Source organism: Calypte anna, chromosome W (assembly GCF_003957555.1).
Source record: "Calypte anna isolate BGI_N300 chromosome W, bCalAnn1_v1.p, whole genome shotgun sequence".
Classification (NCBI taxonomy): Eukaryota; Metazoa; Chordata; class Aves; order Apodiformes; family Trochilidae; genus Calypte; species Calypte anna.
The window spans coordinates 19,145,513-19,168,955 of NC_044276.1; the positions used below are offsets into that span (position 1 = coordinate 19,145,513).

Consider the following 23,443-nt stretch of genomic DNA (forward strand, 5'->3'; position numbering starts at 1 on the left):
CGTAATCAAAGTATTGCCATTTATTGAGAGTAGTGGTAGCCTTTTTATACACATTCAGGCTGATCACGTAATATAAGCATATTGCTGATTGGTAGAACACATTCTTCATATGCCACAGGGCATTATTATCTAATTGGTTAAATACAACTGTTCATGTGCTGTCCATGCGATGCTTAGTTCCTGCCTCACATCCTGTTATTCTTCTTTTTTGCTGCCAACTTCTTTGTTCTTCTGCACGTAGCTGACCTCTAATAACCTTGTACCTAACCCTGAAAGCCCTTAGCTCAGTCTGGCTAATGCTAAGTAGTCAGGATTGCTCACATGTCCATTTTCTTCCAAATACTGCTCCACAACCATTTAATCTTGATGCGCTAATAGAAAATCAGTTTTGTTTGGTTGCTCCCTGGCAGATGTTTAGTCTTAAAATTCTCCACTGAATGCAATTCAACAACCTCTGTGGATGTTTAATTTGGTTTTGACAATGCATCCTGTATGTTCCGTATATTCAGAACAAGCTGGTATCTTTTATTTTTCCCAAAGTAGGCATCCTAAACTACTGTTTGCACCCTCTTTGTAAAAAATATCTTACATGATTCTTTTTAGGTCTAAACAAACATCATTCTTTTTAGCCTGGCATTGTGGACTAGTTCATTCTTGTTCATTTTTATTAAAATCTTAGTTTCTGTGCTTTATAGATACTCTATAAATTCAATGTACTATTACAGCTATGACCCTTTACATATTCACAAAGATATCTCTAGCAATTTCCTGTTAATGCAGCTTAAAATATATTCTTAGAATACATTCTTATTTTGACAAAAAACTTGGATGTTGTTGATTCATTTGATATGTAGTCTACTGCTAGAGTTACTAGATACTTTTTCTGCCATTCTGAACTATGTAGTAATTTATTATATCTTACATTTGTCATCTCTTTTCTCATCCTGACTATACTGCTTTGCATTTCTTTTTCATTTCATCTTATTGACTTAGTACACATCTCCAATTTGGGATTATTTTGCCAGCATTGAAGCTGTCTTACCATTGTAACTCATTTCAGTGTCATTTACAGACCCTATAAAAATGTATTATACTCCTCTATTGTTTGTAGTAAGAACTATTAGAATTATGGAACAGAGGTGAATTTGCGATATATTTCAACAAGACACTTAAAGATTTTCCAGGACACTGGAATGCCAGCTTTTCCGACTATTGCCAAGCTTTAAAAATATGTTTCACCTGCTGCTTCTCTTGTATATGTGAAATTGTTCTCATGTGTTAGTTTTCTGTCAATTGCCTGTTATCTTTTTACCTGAAGCTTATAAAGTGCTAACTTGTAAAATTTTTTAAATTGACAGATTTAATCATTATTTTCATAAATAGCTTTGAAACAGTAGTATTTCTTTTCCTAAAGATTGAAATTTGTGATTTCATTTTTATCCAAACATATTGACTTGAGCTATTTAAATCTGTATTTTTTAGTTTGGTGCTCTTGTTTTTCTAGCCAGAAAAAATGGTATTTGTACATGGTTTATATCACTACTTATACTGGTAAATAAGCAGTTATTAAAATTCTTAAATTTTATTACATTACTGTGAATTATATTTTTTCTCTCTCCTGTGCTCTCTTGAGGGAAGAACTTAAATAATTTTGGAAGTTATTAAATAACAAACTGTCCTGGTTTCACTGGGATAGAATTACAGAATCCATTTTCTGTTCAGGGAAGTTGCAATTTTTGAGAAGATGGCAGCACCTGATTCTGTGAGAACAAAATTGATAAGGCACTTTGTTTTAGTTTGTGGCCAGCCATGGTGTGCAAGTTTACATAGCAATCAAGGCCTTTGGCAGTTTTGATTTAGACAGGTGCTAGGGCAAGGAGGAGTGAAACCCAGGGCAGCTGACCCAAGCTGGCCAACAGAATTATTCTATACCATAAATGTCACCCACACTATAAATTGGGAAGTTTGCTGGCAATGGAGATCTTCCTCAATGGCCACCATCCCTGGAGCGTCTTTTCCATCCTTCTCCCAAAGCCTACTCTCCCATTCGTTGTGACCGTCATGCTCCTCTCGCTGAATCTGTGGTGCTCAGTTTTGACATCTAGCATTCACAGTTGTGAGCTCACATATGGGCAGAGTATAACTTTCAATTTCATATAAATATTGGGAATAATAGTAGTTCTTTATTATTATTTTATTAAATCTGTTTTCATTTGAATTCATAGGACTCCTTTCTTTTTCCTGATTCCCCTTCTTGGGTGGGGAGAAGTCATTGGGTGATAGAACAACTGCCTAAACGTAGACAAGAACTTAAATGATATTGCATTTATTATAGTATATTTAGGGGTTTATCGTTACATACATATTTTGCCTGATATGTGTATTTTAACTGTTAGCAAATAGAACTTAGTGTTGCTGCTCGACATGTTCCTCAGAGCTGTAAAACTTATAGATGTTGCCTTGAACCTATTTATGTAAGAAAACCAGTTTTCCTCTTTTTTCACTTTCTAATTGATTTCTCGATTTCACGTGGCCTAATTGTTTAACTTCAGTATTCTGAATAAACTGACTTGAAGCAGTAAAATTAACTGCCATCAGAGAGCAATTTAACACTGTAGTATACTTTTTTTTAAGAAGGAAGTGAAGACCAGGTGTCACAACCCACAAGGTGGATGTGGCACTGTCACGTCTCACAAAGTGAGCGCGGCTCCCCAGATGTGGGGGCCCAAACCAAATATCACGTCCCACAGAGTGGGCATGGGTAGAGTTCCTCAGAGTGGAGATCGACCCAGGGAGATTCAGACTGGACCCCCTCACTTTCTAAACTCCTTCAGAGAGGAGCCTAGGTGTGGCTGGGCCCAATCCTCCTCTCTTAATAATCTCTTTTTATAACCCATTTGGCGAGACTAAGTTTGGGAATTGTCTGCGCAGTACTCTATGAGTAAGATTATTACCCAGGAGGTTTGTACAAAAACACTACTTAAAAATGAGTAAGTTTATAAAGCAAACAATAGGTTACAACTAACAAAACTTAACAAAGCAATGGGTTTTTAAACTTAACAAAGTTAGAAACTGTGTTACCCTTATGTTCCAAGATAAGATTAGAATCAGAGAGAGAGAGAGAGAAAGAGTTAGAAAGAACACCACCCTTGGATCCAGTGATGATCTTGGTAGGAAGTTGTGGTCCTTGGACGGCAGGCATGCATCCAGCATTTCTAGTGTTCCTCTTTTATGACACCTGACCCCACCTTTTCAGAGGGAGGGGGGGCTTTGGCATATCTTGCAAAGCCAGGTGTTCACTTGGGCCCCTCTAGATGAAATGACTGGGCAATAACCCTTATTTCTGTGCATGCAGCCTCTTTAGTGGCTTTACATGGGGCATACACAAGATGTCACTCTGCCTCCACAGGACACACCTTATCAAATAAGGACAGTGCCCTGCCTATCAGGTTGGCCATCAGAGTTCCCCTTGCAAGGCCAGTGTTCAGCTTGTTGGGATAGCCACTAAAGGAGAGGCTGCTTTTGCAAGAATAGGGCCCCATTTATCAGGATGGTTACCCAAATGAGGGTCTCTCCTTGAAAGAAGAGAGTTCAGGTGGCTTATTGAATGAGGCCTCCACCCAAGTGCAGTGTCCATTTTGTCAGGGAAGCTGTTTTGAGACAATTATTCATTTAGGGACACTACATGTTTTCAGTTTATTATCTTTAAAAATTAGTTATTAAGCATGTTATTAATACTGTAGTTTAAATCAATTAAGATTAATTTAGGTTATAGATAACTTAAGACTAAAAGTAGCTTTGTAGTCAAAATCCTAAATAGTTTTTTTTTAACTAGGTATTTTTCAAAATTGTGTTTTCTTAGAGAAGATTCCTCACTCTTTAAAATTTTCCTTGATTCTGATAACAGGTAGATTTTTCCAGTTTTTATTGCTGGATGGTTTTGGTACGTTAATTAAGTCAAAATACTGACTGCAGTTTATTCTGTCCTAGGTGATTTGCAAGTCAGATGCTCCTACAGGGGATGTTCTGCTTGATGAAGCTCTGAAACACATAAAAGAGACCCATCCTCCCGAAACAGTACAAAATTGGATTGAACTGCTTAGTGGTAAGCTTTGAACATAATGTATTAGCTTTTTTCCTCCCAATAAAGCTAATAATCTGGCATCACTAGATATTATACTGTACAATTTCTTTGGGAAAAATATGCAAAAAAGTTATTAATTAGTGTGTTCTCTAGAGTAGTCTTTTGTTGATGGTAGCCTTTAATAAAATATAAGAAACTGTGGCTTTTGACTTAATTTGGTACAGAAGGGATCTAGATCTAAGTGTCAGAGGACATGTCTACTCCATGGAAAAGGTGTCTTCCGCTGACTGAAATAAATCAAGACTGCACTCTGGAGATATAACTATCTTTTTCTGTAACTGGAAATTAGTGTTAGTGCAAGATTCATATCTTTTGATAAAGAAAGGAGATAAGGAGTTCATTGTTCAGATGTAAAAACTGAGGGTGATTTGACCATTAATCATAAAGAAACAACAGAGTCAGTTCTTTCTGTTTTTCCATTAACTGGAGAAATATAAATGCTTGTTACTTGTGACAACAGATAAGAGTTTCAGAAATGAGCAAAATTAACTTTCTCTACTGTTACGATCCGAGTTAATGTTACGATCCGAGTTAATATTTATATTTTGATTGCGAGGAAAATTCAGCCACTGACTCAGAGACGACGCTTGAATTGACAAGTAACCAGAATGCTGGATTTAAAATTAGTTACAAAAGTTTATTTCTAAACAGGGAAAGCCGTTTTTACTAGCAACAAGGCCTTTTGTATAAAGTAATCACCTTAATCGATGGTCGTTGAGAGTAACAAAGGGAGAAACAAAAGAGAGAAAATATCACTGTCCGCGCAGGGCCAGGCCTCGGGCTGGAGAGTTGATCCTGGTTCTTCGGGCTGGGAGCTGCTTGTGGTTTTCGCCGTTGAGTCGCTGCTATGCCTTTCCGTAGCTGGGAATCGGCGCGCACTTTTCCCGTCTTTTCCTAGGGTTATTTATCCCCCCAAAAGAAAGGGGGGGTCACTTCATTCAAGATGGCCCTGATACATACAAATCTCCAGGCTTCCTGGGATGAGTAATTTCTTATCTTTGTGTCCTGGAACCCTGCTAGGTTTGGGCGACCAGGTGTCTGTCAGGCATTCCTTGAGATAAACATATGGTAATTACCAGCCGGGTGAAGGAAAAAACTGGACCGAGAGACATATTTTATATTTTCGGTTCCACATGTATACCACACTCTACCTTCTTGGTTTTGTTATGTTCTTCCCATTTGTCTTGCACCACCTAAAGAAGCCTTCCTTGCATATTCATATGCAATTTAGTACTGGGTGTCCTTGTCATCCCTCCCCTCTTGCTCCTTGACTGCCAGGCAGAGGGGGGAGAGAGAACAAAGCAGCCCTTGTCGGTAGGGGACATGGCTGCTTCATAGCTTTGCAACTTAGGTTTTGATCAGTTCTGCTTCACTTTTACATTCTGCAAAAACAGTTCCTTTTTCTTGTCCCAAATACATAATTTGTGCTGACATTTCACCTTCTCTCACAGTGTGGAGCACATCAAATTAGTACCGATTCCAAAAAAGGTCAACTAATGAATGTAGGTTTTCCTTGAGCTACGATAAGGTTTTCCTCACCCTGCTAAGCTTTGTCTCTGGGAAGATAGTTATCATCAGTGCTGTGGCTGATATCAATCATTTTTACTTACACATGGGCATTTAATTTCTAGTTATTGGATGGTATTAGGGTTCTTTTAATTTTCCATGGTTTAGAGAACTGCCCTTGAAGAAAAATATTTTGGTTTTTTGTTTTGGGGTTTTGATTAGCTCTTTTAGAATTTTGCTTTAGGGCCTGATCCTGGAAAATAGCTACTCTATCCATCATTATCAGTTATGCAAAGAATGTTGAAGTTAATGTTCAAAGCCATCATGGAAATATTTATATAGACATTTAAGGCAATGTTTTCCAGGCTTATTTTGCTTATAAGTTAGCCTCTAAGGGAATCAAGTATAGGGAATACAGAAGTTTGGATCAAAATGTCAGGTCTTCCTGTAGAGGTAACAAACATCTGTGTTTGAACAAGCAAGTGCCTGTGTAATTGAGGAGTTTGGTCACAAGGTGTCACCACAGTACTGATTCTTATTATCAAATAGGCATATCCACCAAACAAATTACCTTTGCCCTGTGAAATACTGTAAGGAGATGACTTGTTTGTTTGTTTCTTTGTGATAGCTTCCTTTATAGTGAAACTGGGGAGTCATATTCTCATTGAATGAGATTCTAGAGGGACTTGTGTAGTTCAGGCCTGGGCGAGTTCTCAACCTCTCACTATGCAGTTGGTGTCACCTCATTTGTTTACTTGTCTATTACTTGGATACGGTGTAGGACACCTTCCATCACATTGGGAGAAACCTGAAAGTAATTTGTGTATTATTATTATTATTGTTATTGCTATTGTTATTATTATTGTTATTAAAAGTTATTTTTTAAAAAAGCTTTGATATAGAAATTCTCACATCATTTATGGGATAAACCCCATCTATGTCAGAAATACTTTATACTGTTTCTTCCCTCACCTCTTAAAATGCATATATATATTATATCAGGAGGGGATTTTAATGCTTAGAATGAATACTTAGGTAGGCTGGACCTAAAATTTTAGCTTGTTGAGTAAACTCTTAAGCAAAGATGGATTTCTCAGTGCTTAGCAATTTTAGCTTTCTCAGCAGCTGCTGATGCTCATTTTATGTTTTTAAAAATCCCTCCTCTAAGCACACACACTCATACACTTTGAAGTGCCCAGTTCTCCTTCCTTAACAAAAAAAAATTAGAAATAACTTGTATAGAAACATCAAAGCCCCTGACCAATACGTGTCCGTATGTAATGTGCACACCCACACTCACACAGTACATGACTCTGTTTCACCTGGTGGGGGCAGGAAGGGAGAGAAGAATGTAAACCTGAAGAAACAGAGAAATGAGGACACTCCGGGTAGGTGTGCATTAGTTTGTCTCTATTGCAGAGAATGGCAATGACACTTCTTCCAGCTTCTGAATTGATAAAAGGCTGGAAGTAGACAGACAAGATTAGAGATGCTTATTTTTGTTTTTATTAACTCTGTTCATGACTTTGTGCGGTGGTTTTTTTGGCTGTTTGTTTTGGAGGTTTTGGGGGAAGGGATGTGGGGTTTTTGTGTGTGGTGGTGTGGGGATTTTTTCCTTTTCCTTCAGTACAAGAGTGTTTATTTGTCCTATTGCTAATCAACATGGCTTAGCTAGCAAAACTTTAAATTTACTAGGGGTCTCTGTCTCTATGCATATATCTGGGTAGGTCAGAGATCAGAAAAGTGCTGACATGAACACAATATTTTAGGTTAATAGTTAGCTACATGAATTTGACTGCTCATTCTGCAATGGGGGGAGGGGAGAAGAACTGTAATAGTACAGCTTAAACTTTGCCTAATTTTTTTGCTTGGTTTTTTTTAGGTGAAACATGGAACCCACTGAAGTTGCACTATCAATTGCGAAATGTCCGTGAACGGTTAGCTAAAAATTTAGTGGAAAAAGGTGTACTGACAACAGAGAAACAGAACTTCCTTCTTTTTGACATGACTACACACCCTCTCACCAACAACAATATCAAACAGCGCCTCATCAAGAAGGTTCAAGAAGCAGTTCTTGACAAATGGATGAATGACCCTCACCGCATGGACAAGCGCTTGCTGGCACTTGTTTATTTAGCCCATGCTTCAGATGTTCTGGAGAATGCTTTTGCCCCTCTTTTGGATGAGCAGTATGATTTAGCCACAAAGAGAGTACGGCAGCTCCTGGATTTAGACCCTGAGGTTGAATGTATGAAAGCCAACACGAATGAGGTTCTGTGGGCTGTTGTAGCAGCTTTCACAAAATAACTGCATTCAGACTGAAGTGTTCTCTCTTCTTTCATGTAAACCAGTAGTTTCTCTTCTATTGACTATTCATGTTTTCTGTAATGTGTACCTTCTTACAAAATGAATCAGCTCTTGTTTAATGGGAATTGTAAGTGGTGGATTCCCCCCTCTGTATACAGGATTCTGATGGTAAAAGAGACCTTCCTGTTTAAAAGCAACAGAAAAAGGTTTTACTGCCATATTGGCATTCTATTTCTTATTCAGTTTGAGTTATCTGAAATATTTTGTTTCATCTAATTTTCATCTTACTGTTTTGAAATGGTTTAACATGGAAAGTACCTCAAGGAGGAAATCAGCATGCAGTTGGATCACTAATCTCAGCTGAGACAGAAGTGCACACGTCAGTACTTCTGCAGTAAAATTCATAACAGATAAAAAAGGGCCTTTTAATAGGGCCTCACCAAAGCTCCATCGAAGCGTCCATCAGGACATTTTATGCACAGACATTGGTTCAATTATATCTAACAAAATTACTTTAAAAGCAGAAATGCCATTAAGCATCTTTGTCAATAGTTCCTGTAAAATTCCCCATAAATGTATACTTTTCATGCAAGTCTCTTGTGTACTTATGTTTTCATGAGAATGGTAGCTGAGTTATAAGGCTACTGTAAAAAGGTCCAATTGTTTCATAAACCAGTTTTGGGATGGGATGCATTCTATTATATTGTATATGTAGTTCAAATTGTATATTAATAATTGCCCCATCTTAGTACTTTGCAAGATCTACTTTGTTGTACACTAGGTACCCCTTATTTGCTATCAGCTATTGCCATTTGATGGAAAGAAAGGCCTCCTATAGAGAGTACATATGTGAAAGCTGTTTGTTTTCAGTATCTATGGAGTTTGCCATCCATGTGCTCTCAGTCTATGCATTGCCTTTGATAATTAGTATATAGAAAGAGACCACTTTCTATCATCATTTGTATCATTTTTCATCCCTCCTGTATGGAAAAGGCTTGTGACCAGTACAATTCTTGAGTGCAGATTTTAATTTTGTTTGTACACAAATTAATGTTTATCTCTTCAACCTTGTAATCTATTTTATGCTTTAAAACCAAAAAGACCTAGCAGATGTTGCATGTAAATGGTTAGCAAGTAATGACTGCAGTTCAGATGATTAAAATTTCTGCAATAGAATGCTCTGCTATATTTTAATTATATACAATTATGCTGATTAGCACACTATTGTAAAAAATCAATAGAAAACCTTGGCTTTTTAAAATTTATTGCCTCTTTGCCACTTCTTGTCATCTCCTGCTGGTTTTACTGTGTAAATATTAATCAGTGAACAAATAAGTATTGATTTTTTTTTCCCTCATAAGAATTAAGATTTATATTGGGGTTTACAGATATTTAGAAACTCTTTTATGCTAATATTCAGAGCAAGAATACTAGATGGTATATAACTAGAGCTGAAATTTAAGGGATCCCATAATCTGTATACTAATCTGTATACTGCTTTTTACCTACAGTAAAAAAATTATGATTATAAAGTGCCTGAAACAGAGCAAGCATGTAATTTTTATTTTTTGTTGTTAATTAGAAAGGTTTTATAGCTTAACTGAAAGATTTAGGTAATATCCTTCTTATTAGAAAGGGATACTGACCTAATCAGCAGTGTCACTCAGATCTGCAGGATACATGGCTCAGACAAACTACATTAGCAGTTGTGTAGCTGTGCCTGCCATGGGTAGACCTCTTCTATCCTGAGCACAGCTCTACAGCCTCATCTGTGAATGGACTTCCAGTTTAGCACTTAATTTTAAATCATTAAGATGCTTATGTAGTTGACTCTAAAATACAACTTGAATTCATCATACCTATAAAACCATTTTTAATAAAGGTTTTTAAAATATGGTCCTTAACATTTAGTGGCACACTGTTCTTTCAATTCTTAAATTTTCTTTAGAAAAACTAGAAGTGCATAGTAAGGTATTTAAAACTGTGGTTTACAAATAAAAAGTTTGTAAGATGCTGTGTTTAAAACTTTGAGGAGCTTGGACATGAACTTTGGACATTTTCTTTTAAACATTTTTAAAACATAATTTCTTTAAGTGGAGGGATAACAAAAGCTGCTGTGTTGCTCTTATATTTGATAGCTTACAGAATACTTTCTGTACTTGATAGTATATGCTAACTCACTGCTTTTGTTCTCTCTTTCTCCTGTGATCTGTGTTGTCATTTTTTCTTGTTCTCTGAGAGGAGAGAAAAATAATTAGGTGGAAAAATCAGAAAAAAATAGTGGTGTATTTGGGAGCAAGTTGAGTGCACAAAAAATGGCTTTGAAAATCTAAGCTACTTGAAACATGCTTCAGACTGCAAGTCTGTTTCATAGTCCCCTTTCTGTCCTCTCACCTTCATTCTGTCAGTATTTTTCATGTTCCTGGTGTTTTCATGTTACATTGTGGAGTATATTGGGGTTTTTTCACCCTTACAGCCAACATGGTTTAAAAAAAAAAAAATGACCCTTCTTTAACCCCTTTCAGAGAGAGGGTTTTTTGTTTTGGTTTTTGGGTTGTGGTGTGGGTTTTTCCCCCATGTAGAATACTGCCTACAGTATTTATCAGATTTATTTTGCTTAAAGACAACCTCTGTCTGTGATGGGGACAGTTTTTATGGAGTGTATCAAAGAACTTTGATATAAGTAACAAAGTGTTTGTGAAGCATGATGGTATCTCTTGCTAGACCACCTGGCATAAGCCTGGATGTGCAGGGGAAGTAGATGAGCTGTAGGAGTCTTGAGTCCTATGTTGTGTTTTAAAAAACCCAAAGCCTCATGAGTGCTACCAGACCTTATATTTAACAATGAAGATAAGTTTGGTAGGTTAACAGGGACTGATTTAGCAATCATCCTTGCCTTAGTTGCTATTTCAGGTTCTAATAATATGATTAAACGTGGGAGACTGCTTTGTTCTGCTGAGATTCAGGTACCCTTCTTCCTAATAGCTGCTACTGCAGCTCACAGAGATCTGGACGCTTGGTTTAAAGACAGTTTTGACTGCTCCAATGGCTGCTTAAAGTTAAGATGGCTATCATAGTGTGAACTTGAACCTGTGCCTCAAAGAAGAACATATATTATTCAGGGACTCAGTCTTTTAAAACTTTCAAGTTCATGTCAAAAACATAATTCTGAAAGATAAATCCACAAGCAGTATGTGTATATATATATATAATTTTATACTCCTTGAGATTTACATCCTTCTCTCCTGTGCTTCTAGAGATGATGTTAGTGCTTCTACATGGGGTGTTAATGAAACATAAATTCGCTATAAAAGGCTGGTGACTGCTCATGTCTTCATTTCCATTTCTACAAAGTGAAGAAATGTATTAACTGATTTGTTCTCTGCGAACTGGACTGAATCTGTATCAAAACAAAATAAAGCACCCTTTCAAGCTATGAGCTGCAAATGGTTACTGTGAATCACATACATGCAATACTTAAAGGATTTTTTTTCATTTTTTAAGTAATATCCAGTTTTTCCTCAGTTTCTGGTCTTCACCAGTTTGGGAAACAGAACGTCAAGATCAAAGCCTCAGTTCTGCCTAAACTGGGCTACAGACACTTTGGGTAGTCAAAGCCTCTTATGTCATAGTTTCCTCTATTGTGTCCATCTATTTTTCTTTATGGAAGGGGGTTTCCAGATTCAGAGAAGTACAAATTTCTTGAAAAAGTAACTCATGCTTAATGTATACTGAAGTTTAATTACTTAGCATTCATTTCCTGTCAAATAATTTGTAAGTGACAAATAGAAAATGTGATTTCAGGTGTGTATAGGGGTGGTCTTCTTGGGTAGGAGGGGAGTATCTTTGGGTGGGGAAGAAGCATGTTCAGAGCTACTGCCTATGTTAATCTGAATAAGATGTGGAGTTTCCTCCTATTGAGTCTCCTTTTCTCCTGCCCACAAAGCTTGTGAAAAGCTGATGGTAAGAAATGTCTTCTGACTCAATGGGAGAAAAAGCTTCTGCAGAAAAAGTGAGAAGAAAAGCCTTTCTGTACTTTCAAATAATTTGCTATTATGCTTTTTTCTGTTTACTTTGGCCTCTGGTCTTCTTTGTTTCTTCTCATTTCTCTGTTGCTTGGTGAATTCCTCTTGTGCTCATGAACAATCTTTACTGATTTTCAACCATAGCCGTTTCCAATCTTGTCTTTTTTATTACTAACCTCTTTTATTTTTTTCTTTCAGTTTTACAGAATCACAGAATCAGCTGGGTTGGAAAGGACCTCTGAGATCATCAAGTCCAACCCTTGATCCACTACCACCGTGGTTACTATACCATAGCACTGAGTGCCACATCCAGTCTCTTTTTAAATATCTCCAGGGATGGAGAATCCACCACCTCCCTGGGCAGCCCATTCCAGTGCCTGATTACCCTCTCTGTAAAGATTATTTTTCTAATGTCCAATCTAAACCTCCCCTGGCACAACTTAAGACCATGCCCTCTTGTCTTGCTGAGAGTTGCCTGGGAAAAGAGACTGAGCCCCACCTGGCTACAACCTCCTTTCAGGTAGTCGTAGAGAGTGATGAGGTCTCCTCTGAGCCTCCTCTTCTCCAGGCTGAAAAGCCCCAGCTCCCTCAGCCTCTCCTCATAGGATCTGTGCTCGAGTCCTTTCACCAGCCTGGTTGCCCTCCTTTGGACCCGCTCCAGCACCTCAATATCCTTCCTAAACTGAGGGGCCCAGAACTGGACACAGTACTCGAGGTGTGGCCTCACCAGGGCTGAGTACAGGGGAAGAATCACTTCCTTGGACCTGCTGGCCATGCTGTTCCTGATACAGGCCAGGATGCCATTGGCCTTCTTGGCTACGCTGTTGGCTCATGTTCAGCTTCCTGTCAATCCAAACTCCAAGGTCCCTCTCTGTCTGGCTGCTCTCCAACCACTCTGTCCCCAGCCTGTAGCGCTGTATGGGGTTGTTTTGGCCAAAGTGCAGGACCCGGCACTTGGCCTTGTTGAACCTCATCCCGTTGGAATCAGCCCAACTCTCCAACCTGTCCAGGTCCCTCTGCAGAGCCCTCCTGCCTTCCAGCTGATCGACACTCCCCCCAGCTTAGTGTCATCTGCAAATTTGCTAATGGTGGACTCAGTCCCCTCATCTAAATCATCAATAAAGATATGAAACAGAACTGGGCCAAACACTGATCCCTGGGGGACACCACTGGTGAGCGGCCACCAATTGGATGCAGAACCATTCACCACCACACTCTGGGACCCCTCCAGCCAGTTCCTAACCCAGCACAGAGTATTCCTGTCTAAGCCATGGGCTACCAGCTTTCTCAGGAGAATACTATGGGAGACAGTGTCAAAGGCTTTGCTCAAGTCCAGGTAGACTACATCCACAGCCTTCCCCTCAACAGTCAACTTCCCCTTACAGTCAACTCAAGCTCAACTCTTCTTTAACCCTGTCCTTGGAGTTGCTTTCCCCTCTGCTCTGATTTTCTGCTAATGCTTTAAGGAACATTCCCTAATTTAACTAATACATTTGTTAATACTAGGTGCCTCGGTGGCTGAACTGAAGCAGCTGGCCACCTGCCACATCTTATAACACATGATTTGTCAAGGTGACTAAAACTGATGTTAATTTACATTGAAATTTCTCTTGCTTCAAAGGCAACCAGTTGTCCATGCAGTATAGACGACTTGGATCTGAGGATTATGATTTTGCCATTTCTCTAAGGCAAGTAGATCTTGTTCCCGAGTCAGCACTCTAAGGATTTGCTATCTCTTACTCAAGCTTTTCCTACATTGAGAGCATATATATGACTTGCAGAAAACAACTCTACAACTTGGAAAGTTATAGAGAGGGGTATGGTTATTCAGCGCTGGGCGCGAAGGGGATAATTCCTCCAGAATCCATGCGCACCAATCTCGCAATCAGGCTTTTGTTATATACACTGAAGTTTTACATATTCATTAGATTTCTCAATACATCTATACATATGCATCACCTACTCTTGCTTTGTATTCAATATGGTCCCAAGAGGTCATTTTCATTATCTCCTCCCTCCTGCTCTTGCGTAATGTCTCCTGGTGGGGGTTGTGGGGATGAAGTAAAAATGAAGCAAAGGTCTTTCTCTGGGTAAACTCTTTACCTCTTCTTCTCCAGGCATGCACATTTCTTCAGTCTTCAGCCAAGCCGACAACATGTTCTGTTTCTTACCTCAAGGTTGCTATAGTTATCAGTTTAGCACATATATTTCCCTTATAAGGTGATGACTACCTAAACAATTTCTTAGCTTCTATTAAACAAGCATTCTGTCTTAGCTTCTATCAGGTCAATGTGACCTCTAGATGATTAGTAGCAGGCATTTTATAGTAACCCTTACATAAATTCCCCCCCTCTGTCTATTCAGTTAGTAAACTCTTTTACTTAACCCAAAGAATACTCTCTCTGTTTAAGCTTTGTTTTGAAATATTTGCCGGATTCTACCTTTTGATGGAGCTGATGTTTCTTCCACTGCTCATAGTCATTCATTGCTCTATTAGTATAAGACATAAAACACCTAAACAAGATGCCAAAATCAGCAGCCTGTCCACATACTCAACAATTAGTAATATTGGTGTACTTGACAATGCTCCTAAAAAGAGATAAATAAGCTTTTTCATCAAAAACACACCCATATATTGACAGCTCAACGAAATTTGAAAACACTTTAATTGCTCTTTTTGAATGTAAAGTTTAAGAGGCCCAGTCGAGATAGCTTCCCATTTCGGTTTAGGAGCTTTCTTTATTCTTCTATGATGCATCCAAGCTGATTGTTCTTTAATTTTCACAGCAGTATACATAGTGAGTAGCACCTAAAATGCACCTTCCCGTTTAGGCTCCAAAAGACAATCTGAAAGAAATCTAACATACACATAAACACCAGGATTAACATCATGTATGGGCCCATCGAGACCTCAGGCTCTAGTTCCCCAGAACCAATTTCTGTATTTCCCACAGTTATTTCTGTAAATAATTAGTTAATATTTCCTCCCCAGATTGAGTTGATGTTCCTGTTCCTGCAGCAATGTAGGGTCTTCCATACTTTATTTCACCTGGACTTAAGCATTCTTTCGTTCTGGGTCTGATCCTAATTCAGAAGTGTCAAAGGTAATGATTGAAGCCAGGGCAAATTAGCCTCTTGGCCCAATTTTACAATTTGCAACTTAATCGGTTGATTTATCTTTTCCACCTTGCCGCTCAATTGAGGCCTGTAGGGGGTATGTAATAGTCAGTCTATCCCTAAACATCAACTAACCTCTTGTACTATTTTTGAAATAAAATGAGGACCCCTATCTGGTGATATGATTGCTGGTACGTTGGAGAGTTTTTGGAAGAAAATGGACATGTGAGCAATCCTGACTAATTAGCTTTAGCCAGAGTGAGCTAAGGGCCTTGAGGCCCAGCTGCAAGGTTATTAAAAGATCAGATATGGGCAAAAGATACGGGAGATGGCAGCAGAAAAGAGGATAATGATGTAGCCAGCAGTTCTGTGAGAACAGGATTTGTGGCCAAGATATAGCCAGCTTTCTTCCAGACAGTTTCCCAACATATCCCCCTTTTTGTTTTTGAGCAATGCTGACTTTCTTCATTATGCGAGATAACATGCTAATGATACATTGCCATAAACAACATACTAATAATACAAAAGCAATAATAACTAATATAATTGATAAACCTTGTCTAATTAAATCTCTAAGCTATCCCCATATCCATTTGGCAGCCTCCTCTGAGCACGCGGCAGCGCAGAGCAGAGAGCGGCAGCGGCACCGGTACTGGTGTGAGCTGTGCCTTTAAATTGAAGAGGATTTGAGAAGGAGTTGGGCTTCCCAGAGACGGTGAAGCCAGGGCAGAGCGAGGAGACCCGAGTCTGAGCGGGGATCCTGCGAGGTGAGGAAGGCTGACGTGGCAGGAGGCGGGGCTGTGAAGGGCGGCAAGGTTTAAAAAGCGGCCATTTGGCAGCCTCCTCTGAGCACGCGGCAGCGCAGAGCAGAGAGCGGCAGCTAGCTTTCAGAGGGCAGGCGCGAGGGCAGGCAGGGAGCAACTACTAGCTACATACATCATGGTCACAACGCGGCCAAAAACCTTAGTGAAAAAGAATGTGGGGACTCAGACGGAGCTCCCAAGCAGGCATGCAGCAGTGCAGGTCTCTGGCTGCAGTGAATGCCTGTGCCTGGCACTGGTATCAAAGGGAACCAGTGACAGCGCATGTGTGCGGTGTGAGCAAGTAAATGATCTCCTCAGGCAGGTGGTTAAACTGACAGAGGAGGTGGAGAGACTGAGAACCATTAGAGAATGTGAGAGGGAAATAGACTGGTGGAATCACACCCTGAGGCAGGGGCAGATGGGAGAGGTTGAGGAACTGATGGATCCCCCCCCCTCCTGTCACCAGACAGAAGGAGAGGGCTTAAGAGATATGAATGAATGGAAGGAGGTCCGGCCTCAGAAGGGCACGAAAAAATCCTCATAACCCCCTCCACCCTCCCAATTGCCCTTGAAGAACAGGTATGAGGCCTTGGAAATTCAGGGACAGGAAAACGTAGTTACAGAGGTAGACTTACCTAGTGAACCACCTAGGACTCGTCAGTCACCCCGTGTCCTTAGGACTTCTTCAATGAAGAAGGAAAGGAGAGTAGTGGTGGTGGGTGACTCCCTTCTGAGGGGGACAGAAGGGCCCATCTGTCGACCGGACCCATCCCACAGGGAGGTCTGTTGCCTCCCTGGGGCTCGGATTAGAGATGTTAAAAGGAAACTCCCTAATCTTGTGGGTTCCTCTGATTACTATCCACTGCTGATTTTTCAGGTTGGCAGTGATGAAATTATCACAAGAAATGTAAGGGCAATGAAGAGTGACTTCAGGGCCCTGGGACGGCTAGTTAGGGGGTCTGGAGCACAAGTAGTGTTTGCCTCCATCCCTCCTGTAAGAATGGGTGGGGAGGTATATAGGAAGAGTTTACAGGTCAATGAGTGGCTAAGAGACTGGTGCCAAAGACAGGGTTTTAGTTTTTTTGATCACGGAATGCTATATGAGACACCTGGCCTGGTGATGGCAGGTGGGATGCACCTGTCCCAGAGGGGGAAGAGGCTTTTGGGGCAGGACTTAGCAGGGCTCATTGAGAGAGCTTTAAACTAGATGTGAAGGGGGAAGGGGAGAAAACTGGGTCTGTTAGGGACAAACACAAGAAGAACGAACCAGGGCCCGAAGGCAGGTGGTCTAGGGAGGATTTAGTCCCACCAGTGTGCTCTGTTTGTTTCCTGAAATGTCTGTATGCTAATGCACGCAGCATGGGGAATAAGCAAGAAGAGTTAGAGGTCAGTGTACGGGCTAAGGGTTATGATCTGGTAGCGATAACAGAGACATGGTGGGATAGGTCACATGACTGGAATGAGGCCATGGATGGTTATGTGCTTTTTCGGAAAGATAGGGCGGGGAAGCGAGGTGGTGGAGTTGCTCTTTATGTGAGAGAGCAACTAGAATGTGTTGAGTTTTGTGCAGGGGCTGATGAGGGGCAAGTTGAAAGTTTGTGGGTAAGAATTAAGGGGAAGGCTGGTGTGGGTGATACAGTTGTGGGGGTCTACTACAGACCTCCTGATCAAGGCGAGGAGGTTGATGAGGCCTTCTACAGGCAGCTGAAAGCAGCCTCACAACTTCAGTCCCTAGTCCTCATGGGAGATTTTAACTACCCCGATATCTGCTGGTTGACTCACACAGCCAGCCTTTCACAGTCTAGGAGGTTCCTCCAGTGCATTGATGATAACTTCTTAATGCAAATGGTAGACAAGCCGACTAGAAGAGGAGCGCTGCTGGATCTTGTACTAACCAACAATGAGGGCCTTGTTGAAGCAGTGGTGGTCAATGGCAACCTTGGCTGCAGTGATCATGAGATGGTAGAGTTCAGGATCCTGTGTGGAAGGAACAGAATACCCAGTAGGACCAGAACCCTGGACTTCCACAGGGCAAACTTTGGCCTCCTTAATCAACTGTTAAGAGAAATCCCATGGGACAGGGCGTTAAGAGATAAAGGGGCTCAAGATAGCTGGTCAATATTTAAGGACCACTATTTGCAAGCACAGGATCAGAGCGTCCCTATGGTTAGGAAATCTAGTAAGGGAGCTAGGAGGCCAGCATGGTTAAAAAAGGAACTGCTGGGAAAACTTAATTGGAAAAGGAAAATCTACAGATCATGGAAGGGGGGGCTGGTCACTTGGGAGGAATATAGGACTGTTGTCAGAGGATGTAGGGAGGCAATTAGGAAAGCTAAGGCCTCCTTGGAACTTAACCTTGCAAGTCAGGTTAAGGATAATAGAAAGGGCTTTTTCAAATACATAGCTAGCAAAACTAACACTAGAGGCAATATTGGCCCACTAAGGAATGAGCTGGGAGCCCTGGTGACAGAGGATATAAAGAAGGCAGAGGTGCTGAACGCCTTCTTTGCCTCTGTCTTTACTCCTGCAGGGTTTCGGCATGAGCCCCAGATTCATTTAGCCCCAGAAGTAGTCAAGATAGATGAGGAGTTTGACATGGTAGATGAGGATTGGGTTAGGGATCATCTGAGTAATCTGGACATCCATAAGTCGATGGGTCCAGATGGAATGCATCCAAGGGTGCTGAGGGAGCTGGCGGAGGTCATTGCTAGGCCACTCTCCATCATCTTCAGTAAGTCATGGGTAACAGGAGAGGTGCCTGAGGACTGGAGGATAGCAAATGTCACTCCAGTCTACAAGAAGGGCAAGAAGGAAGACCCGGGTAACTATAGACCGGTCAGCCTCACCTCCATCCCTGGAAAGGTGATGGAACAACTTGTTCTTGTCACTATCTCCAGGCATATCAAGGACATGGGGGTCATCAAGAGCAGTCAGCATGGTTTTATCAAGGGTAAATCATGTTTGACTAACCTCATAGCCTTCTATGAGGAAATTAGGTGGATAGATGATGGAAGAGCGGTAGATGTGGTTTATCTTGATTTCAGTAAAGCATTTGACACCGTCTCTCACAGCATCCTTGTAGATAAGTTGATCAAGTATGGGTTTGGTGATCAGGTAGTGAGGTGGATCAGGAACTGGTTGAAAGGAAGGAGTCAGAGAGTTGTAGTCAATGGGGCAGAATCTGGTTGGAGGTGTGTGACTAGTGGAGTCCCTCAGGGGTCGGTACTGGGACCGGTGTTGTTCAATATCTTCATCAACGACTTGGATGAGGGTATAGAATGTACCCTCAGCAAGTTTGCTGATGACACTAAGCTGGGAGGAGTGGCTGACACACCAGAAGGCTGTGCTGCCATTCAGAGAGACTTAGACAGGCTGGAGAGTTGGGCAGAGAGAAACATGATGAAATTCAACAAGGGGAAGTGTAGAGTTTTGCATTTGGGGAAGAACAACCCGATGTCCCAGTATAGGTTGGGGGCTGACCTGCTGGAGAGCAGTGTAGGTGAAAGAGACCTGGGGGTCCTGGTAGACAAGAGGATGACCATGAGCCAGCAATGTGCCCTTGTGGCCAAGAAGGCCAATGGCATCCTGGGGTGCATTAGAAAGGGTGTGGTTAGTAGGTCAAGAGAGGTTCTCCTCCCCCTCTATTCTGCATTGGTGAGGCTGCACCTGGAGTATTGTGTCCAGTTCTGGGCCCCTCAGTTCAAGAAGGACAGGGAAGTGATTGAAAGAGTCCAGCGCAGAGCTACTAAGATGATTAAGGGAGTGGAACATCTCCCTTATGAGGAAAGGCTGAGGGAGCTGGGTCTCTTTAGTTTGGAGAAAAGGAGACTGAGGGGTGACCTCATCAATGTTTTCAAATATGTAAGGGGTGAGTGTCAGGGAGATGGAGTTAGGCTTTTCTCAGTGGTGACCAGTGATAGGACAAGGGGTAATGGGTGTAAATTGGAGCATAGGAGGTTCAAGTTGAATATTCAAAAAAATTTTTTTACTGTAAGGGTGACAGAGCCCTGGAACAGGCTGCCCAGGGGGGTCGTGGAGTCTCCTTCACTGGAGACATTCAAAACCCACCTGGACACGTTCCTATGCGAAGTGCTCTAGGTGGCCCTGCTCTGGCAGGGGGGGTTGGACTAGATGATCTTTCGAGGTCCCTTCCAACCCCAAGGATTCTATGATTCTATGATTCTATGATTAAGCAATTTAACCATTCATTTAACCCAGTATATGCAACAGTTAATTTTTTCATGTTATCTTAATCGTTTTTGGTTGTGAATTGACTCTGAATGATCAGATAAATTTATGCAAATACACTCCATCCAAGTCTTCACAAACATAACCTAAAAGCTAACAATAAAATGTCAGTGGCAGCACGATATTGTAAAACTGCATGTCTGACACTATCAACATCTTTTAGCATCTGTGTTAAAATACCAAAAGTTAAGTTCATCTGCTTAGCAGTACAACAGAATAGCACAATCAACAATCAACATATAGACAAGGGATCCCATAATCAACATATAAACAATCACATGAATTACATTAACAAAAGCCTGTTATTAATACAATACAATACAATACAATACGAAAAGCACATTTCACACTGCAGGGGAAGGACTTAAATACCTTTTTAGTATGAGGAAGGTCTGGTGTCCACCAGCGTGTAGAGCCAAGGGGGTAGAGGAGGCTTATCCGACAAAAATTCGTCGGAGGGCCCCAAAAGCGTCCCCAGACCTTTCCTGGGTCACGGCACGGTGGAGTCCTAGTTTCCTCCATGGTTGCCAAATTGAGGCCCAAAAAGGCCTCATAAAATTGTTTAGAGACAGAATTCCAAACCTTTAAACAGCAAAGGCACACTCTTCTCCCCCCTCCCCCATTTTTTTTTTTTCTCTGCTGTGGTGTCTGCAGCAGGGCTCATTTTCTGAGCAGCAGCAGTGTCTGTGGGGGTAGAGACAGCAGCTGCAGCTGTAACAGATATGCTGGCAATGCTCACCGGCCGTATCCGAGTTGTGCCCTTGTGTGCAGAGGAGCAAGAAGCGGCTGCAGAGGCAGGAGTGGGGGTGCTCTCTGTACAAGGAGCAGCTCTCACTCTCCAAACAGCAACTCTCAGCCTCCGAAAAGGCATACTCATTCTCATAACTCTTTTTTTTTTTGTCTTACTCCTCACCAATGTATAAGAAAAATTAACAACAACCACTAGAAGATTCAAAAATGAAATGCTATTGCTAATAATATCTGGTGAAGTTAGCCTAAAATAACATGAAGTGGTACAATCTTCCAAACCAAAGCTGCAAGTATAATTACCAACCAAGTTTTTTATCTCTGTATGAAATACCAGTGCACCATACACCACAATATACATCAATATTGAGGACCATATTGCAATGATGGTCCTTAAGCAGCTTTATCTGCTTCTAGCATTCACTCAGAAGCTTCTAACTATTGGGCTGCTGTAGCACCTCTTGGGAGTAGTCCTAAAGCACATTTAGTTTTTTCATTAGCATTGTCATATGCTAACATATAAAAAAATTTTTTTTCATCTCTTCTGACAAATCCAGATGTGATGTTATCGCTGAATATAAGCAATCCACAAATTTTGCATATGGCTCTGCTCCCCCCTATTTAATATTTGTAAAAGAGGGGTTGCTTGTGCAGGATCATGCACAGTTTGCAAAGCTTTATACGCCAATTCTTGTGAAAGTTGTAACACTTCAGTTTGAAACCATGCCTGCAAATCTGCACATACAAAAGGACCAGCACCGAATAACATTTGTGCTTGCACTCCATATAATGCATCGGTGTTCTGTCTAGGAATCACAGCTGCATTTTCACACAGCATTTGCCATTTATGATGAAATTGCAATTGTTGAGAAGGAGTTAACACAGTATTAGTGAGCATTTTTGTGTCATATGGCGTCAACTATTGAGCAGTAAAAAGATGTTGCAAAAGAGACTGTGTAAAGGCAGCATTGGCTTCTTTTATCATTTTCCAATCTAATGCGACCCATTGACCTCCTCCTCCTGGTCCCACAATCACTGGAAAACCATCAGACCTATGTTGGGAACCATTTCTCCTTCAACTATAGCATTTTGAATAATTCCCTTCCATCTAGTTACTGGATCCATACTCCCATCCCCCCCACTATCCCCCCCCCTCCCCTCTCCATGTTGGATCTGGAAGAGGTAGAGCAGTGGGTGTTAAAGGGTTAAGGGAAACAGGAGCAGAAATGGGAAATGGATCAGGAGGTAAAAATGGATTAATGCCCCTGGGTTGTTTGCAGTGTTCCTCAGAGCAAAAACTAGGGTTTTTTTCAGGGGTATACTCATCCTTGGTCTCCAGTGCTTTCAGTTTCTTCAGCACTTCCCTTAGTTGCTTGTCTCCAAGTGCGAGTTCTTTCCTTGGTTGTTGCTCTGTAGCAGGCACTGATGGTGTTGACAGGTGAAGCAGAGGATTAATTGATGGCAACTGTGGTCAAGAAGATAAATCAGGCATCAGAGGAGGAGAGGTGGCAAAGCGGCTAGGAGCCATGGCAGGCAGGCATGAGGTAGGGAGTCTGCATTCCAAGATTCCTCGCCTGTGTTTTCTGGCTTCTCTCCCTCTAGGTCCTCCTACAATTCTGGTGGTGTTTTCGGTCGCTTTTGGTTTTGCTTTTCGGTCCCATTTTTACTTTTCATCCGAACCCCAGGGTCCAATGGCACAGTTGTGTGAGCTTGGATAAGTATAGCCCCTTCAAGTGCTGGTGGGGGTATTTTAGGTGTCTCAAATAGCTGTTTGGAGGTCAAGTCCATATTTTGAACATTCATCGGTACTGGTAGATCAGTCATTAAGGCAGCAAATGCTGCGGCTGTTTCTCTTTTGTAGTGTAACAAGGCAACCAGGTGCCCCTCATTGCCAGGGAGTGGGCATGAGCTTGTGTTAAGCCCACCTGTGCCTAATTAGGGTGGGCCCCCACTGCGCATGAGCAGGACCAGGGGGCCAATAAAAGGTGAGGCCTGAGACACAAGCTCAGCTCAGTCCTGAGCTAGCCAGCAGAGAGGATAGTTGCTCTTGGAGTAGCAGCACTGATCTGGGCTAGTCAACTCTGAGAGCTGTAGGCTTGGAGCATTGCTTGTGAGTCTCTGCAGGAACACCTGGTTGGACCTTGAAGCGCCATTCCTTAAAAGAGGTTCATCTTGCTCCATCTGGTGGAGAATGCGGCCATAGATCTCGATCTAGCCCGTGCTCAGACGAATCAGAAAAAAAGGGATCCAGTCCGGCGCAAACTAGCATTAGCAGAAAACCCAAGGAGTCGGGTAATAAGATCCACTACCCTTCCTTCCCTACCACTGACTGACCAAGAAAAAGGAAAAGATGGGATTGTCAGCAAGCACTCCTGTTAATGAGAGGCTGGTGACACTGACAAAGGAGCAAGAGCTCTCCTCCTCCCCGTCCTCTGTGGCTGCGTGGGAACTCTGGCAGGAGGTCGGTAGCCTATTGGGAGACCTCCATACTCAAGAAATGAATAAAAACATGACCAGATTAGATGGTACCTGGGGAGTGGTGATCA

General features: G+C 41.5%; 1 protein-coding gene across 1 annotated transcript in view; it reads left to right on the top strand.

The window, feature by feature from the left end:
* Positions 1–11,372, top strand: part of LOC103534486 (Golgi phosphoprotein 3) — a 12,008-nt gene extending 636 nt beyond the window's left edge. Inside the window, exons 2-3 of the mRNA XM_030468348.1 lie at positions 3,991–4,105; positions 7,533–11,372. Coding sequence (XP_030324208.1) covers positions 3,991–4,105; positions 7,533–7,957 — 540 coding nt within the window. The 3' untranslated portion in view covers positions 7,958–11,372. The remainder of the gene's footprint in view (positions 1–3,990; positions 4,106–7,532) is intronic.
* Positions 11,373–23,443: the final 12,071 nt, after the last annotated feature.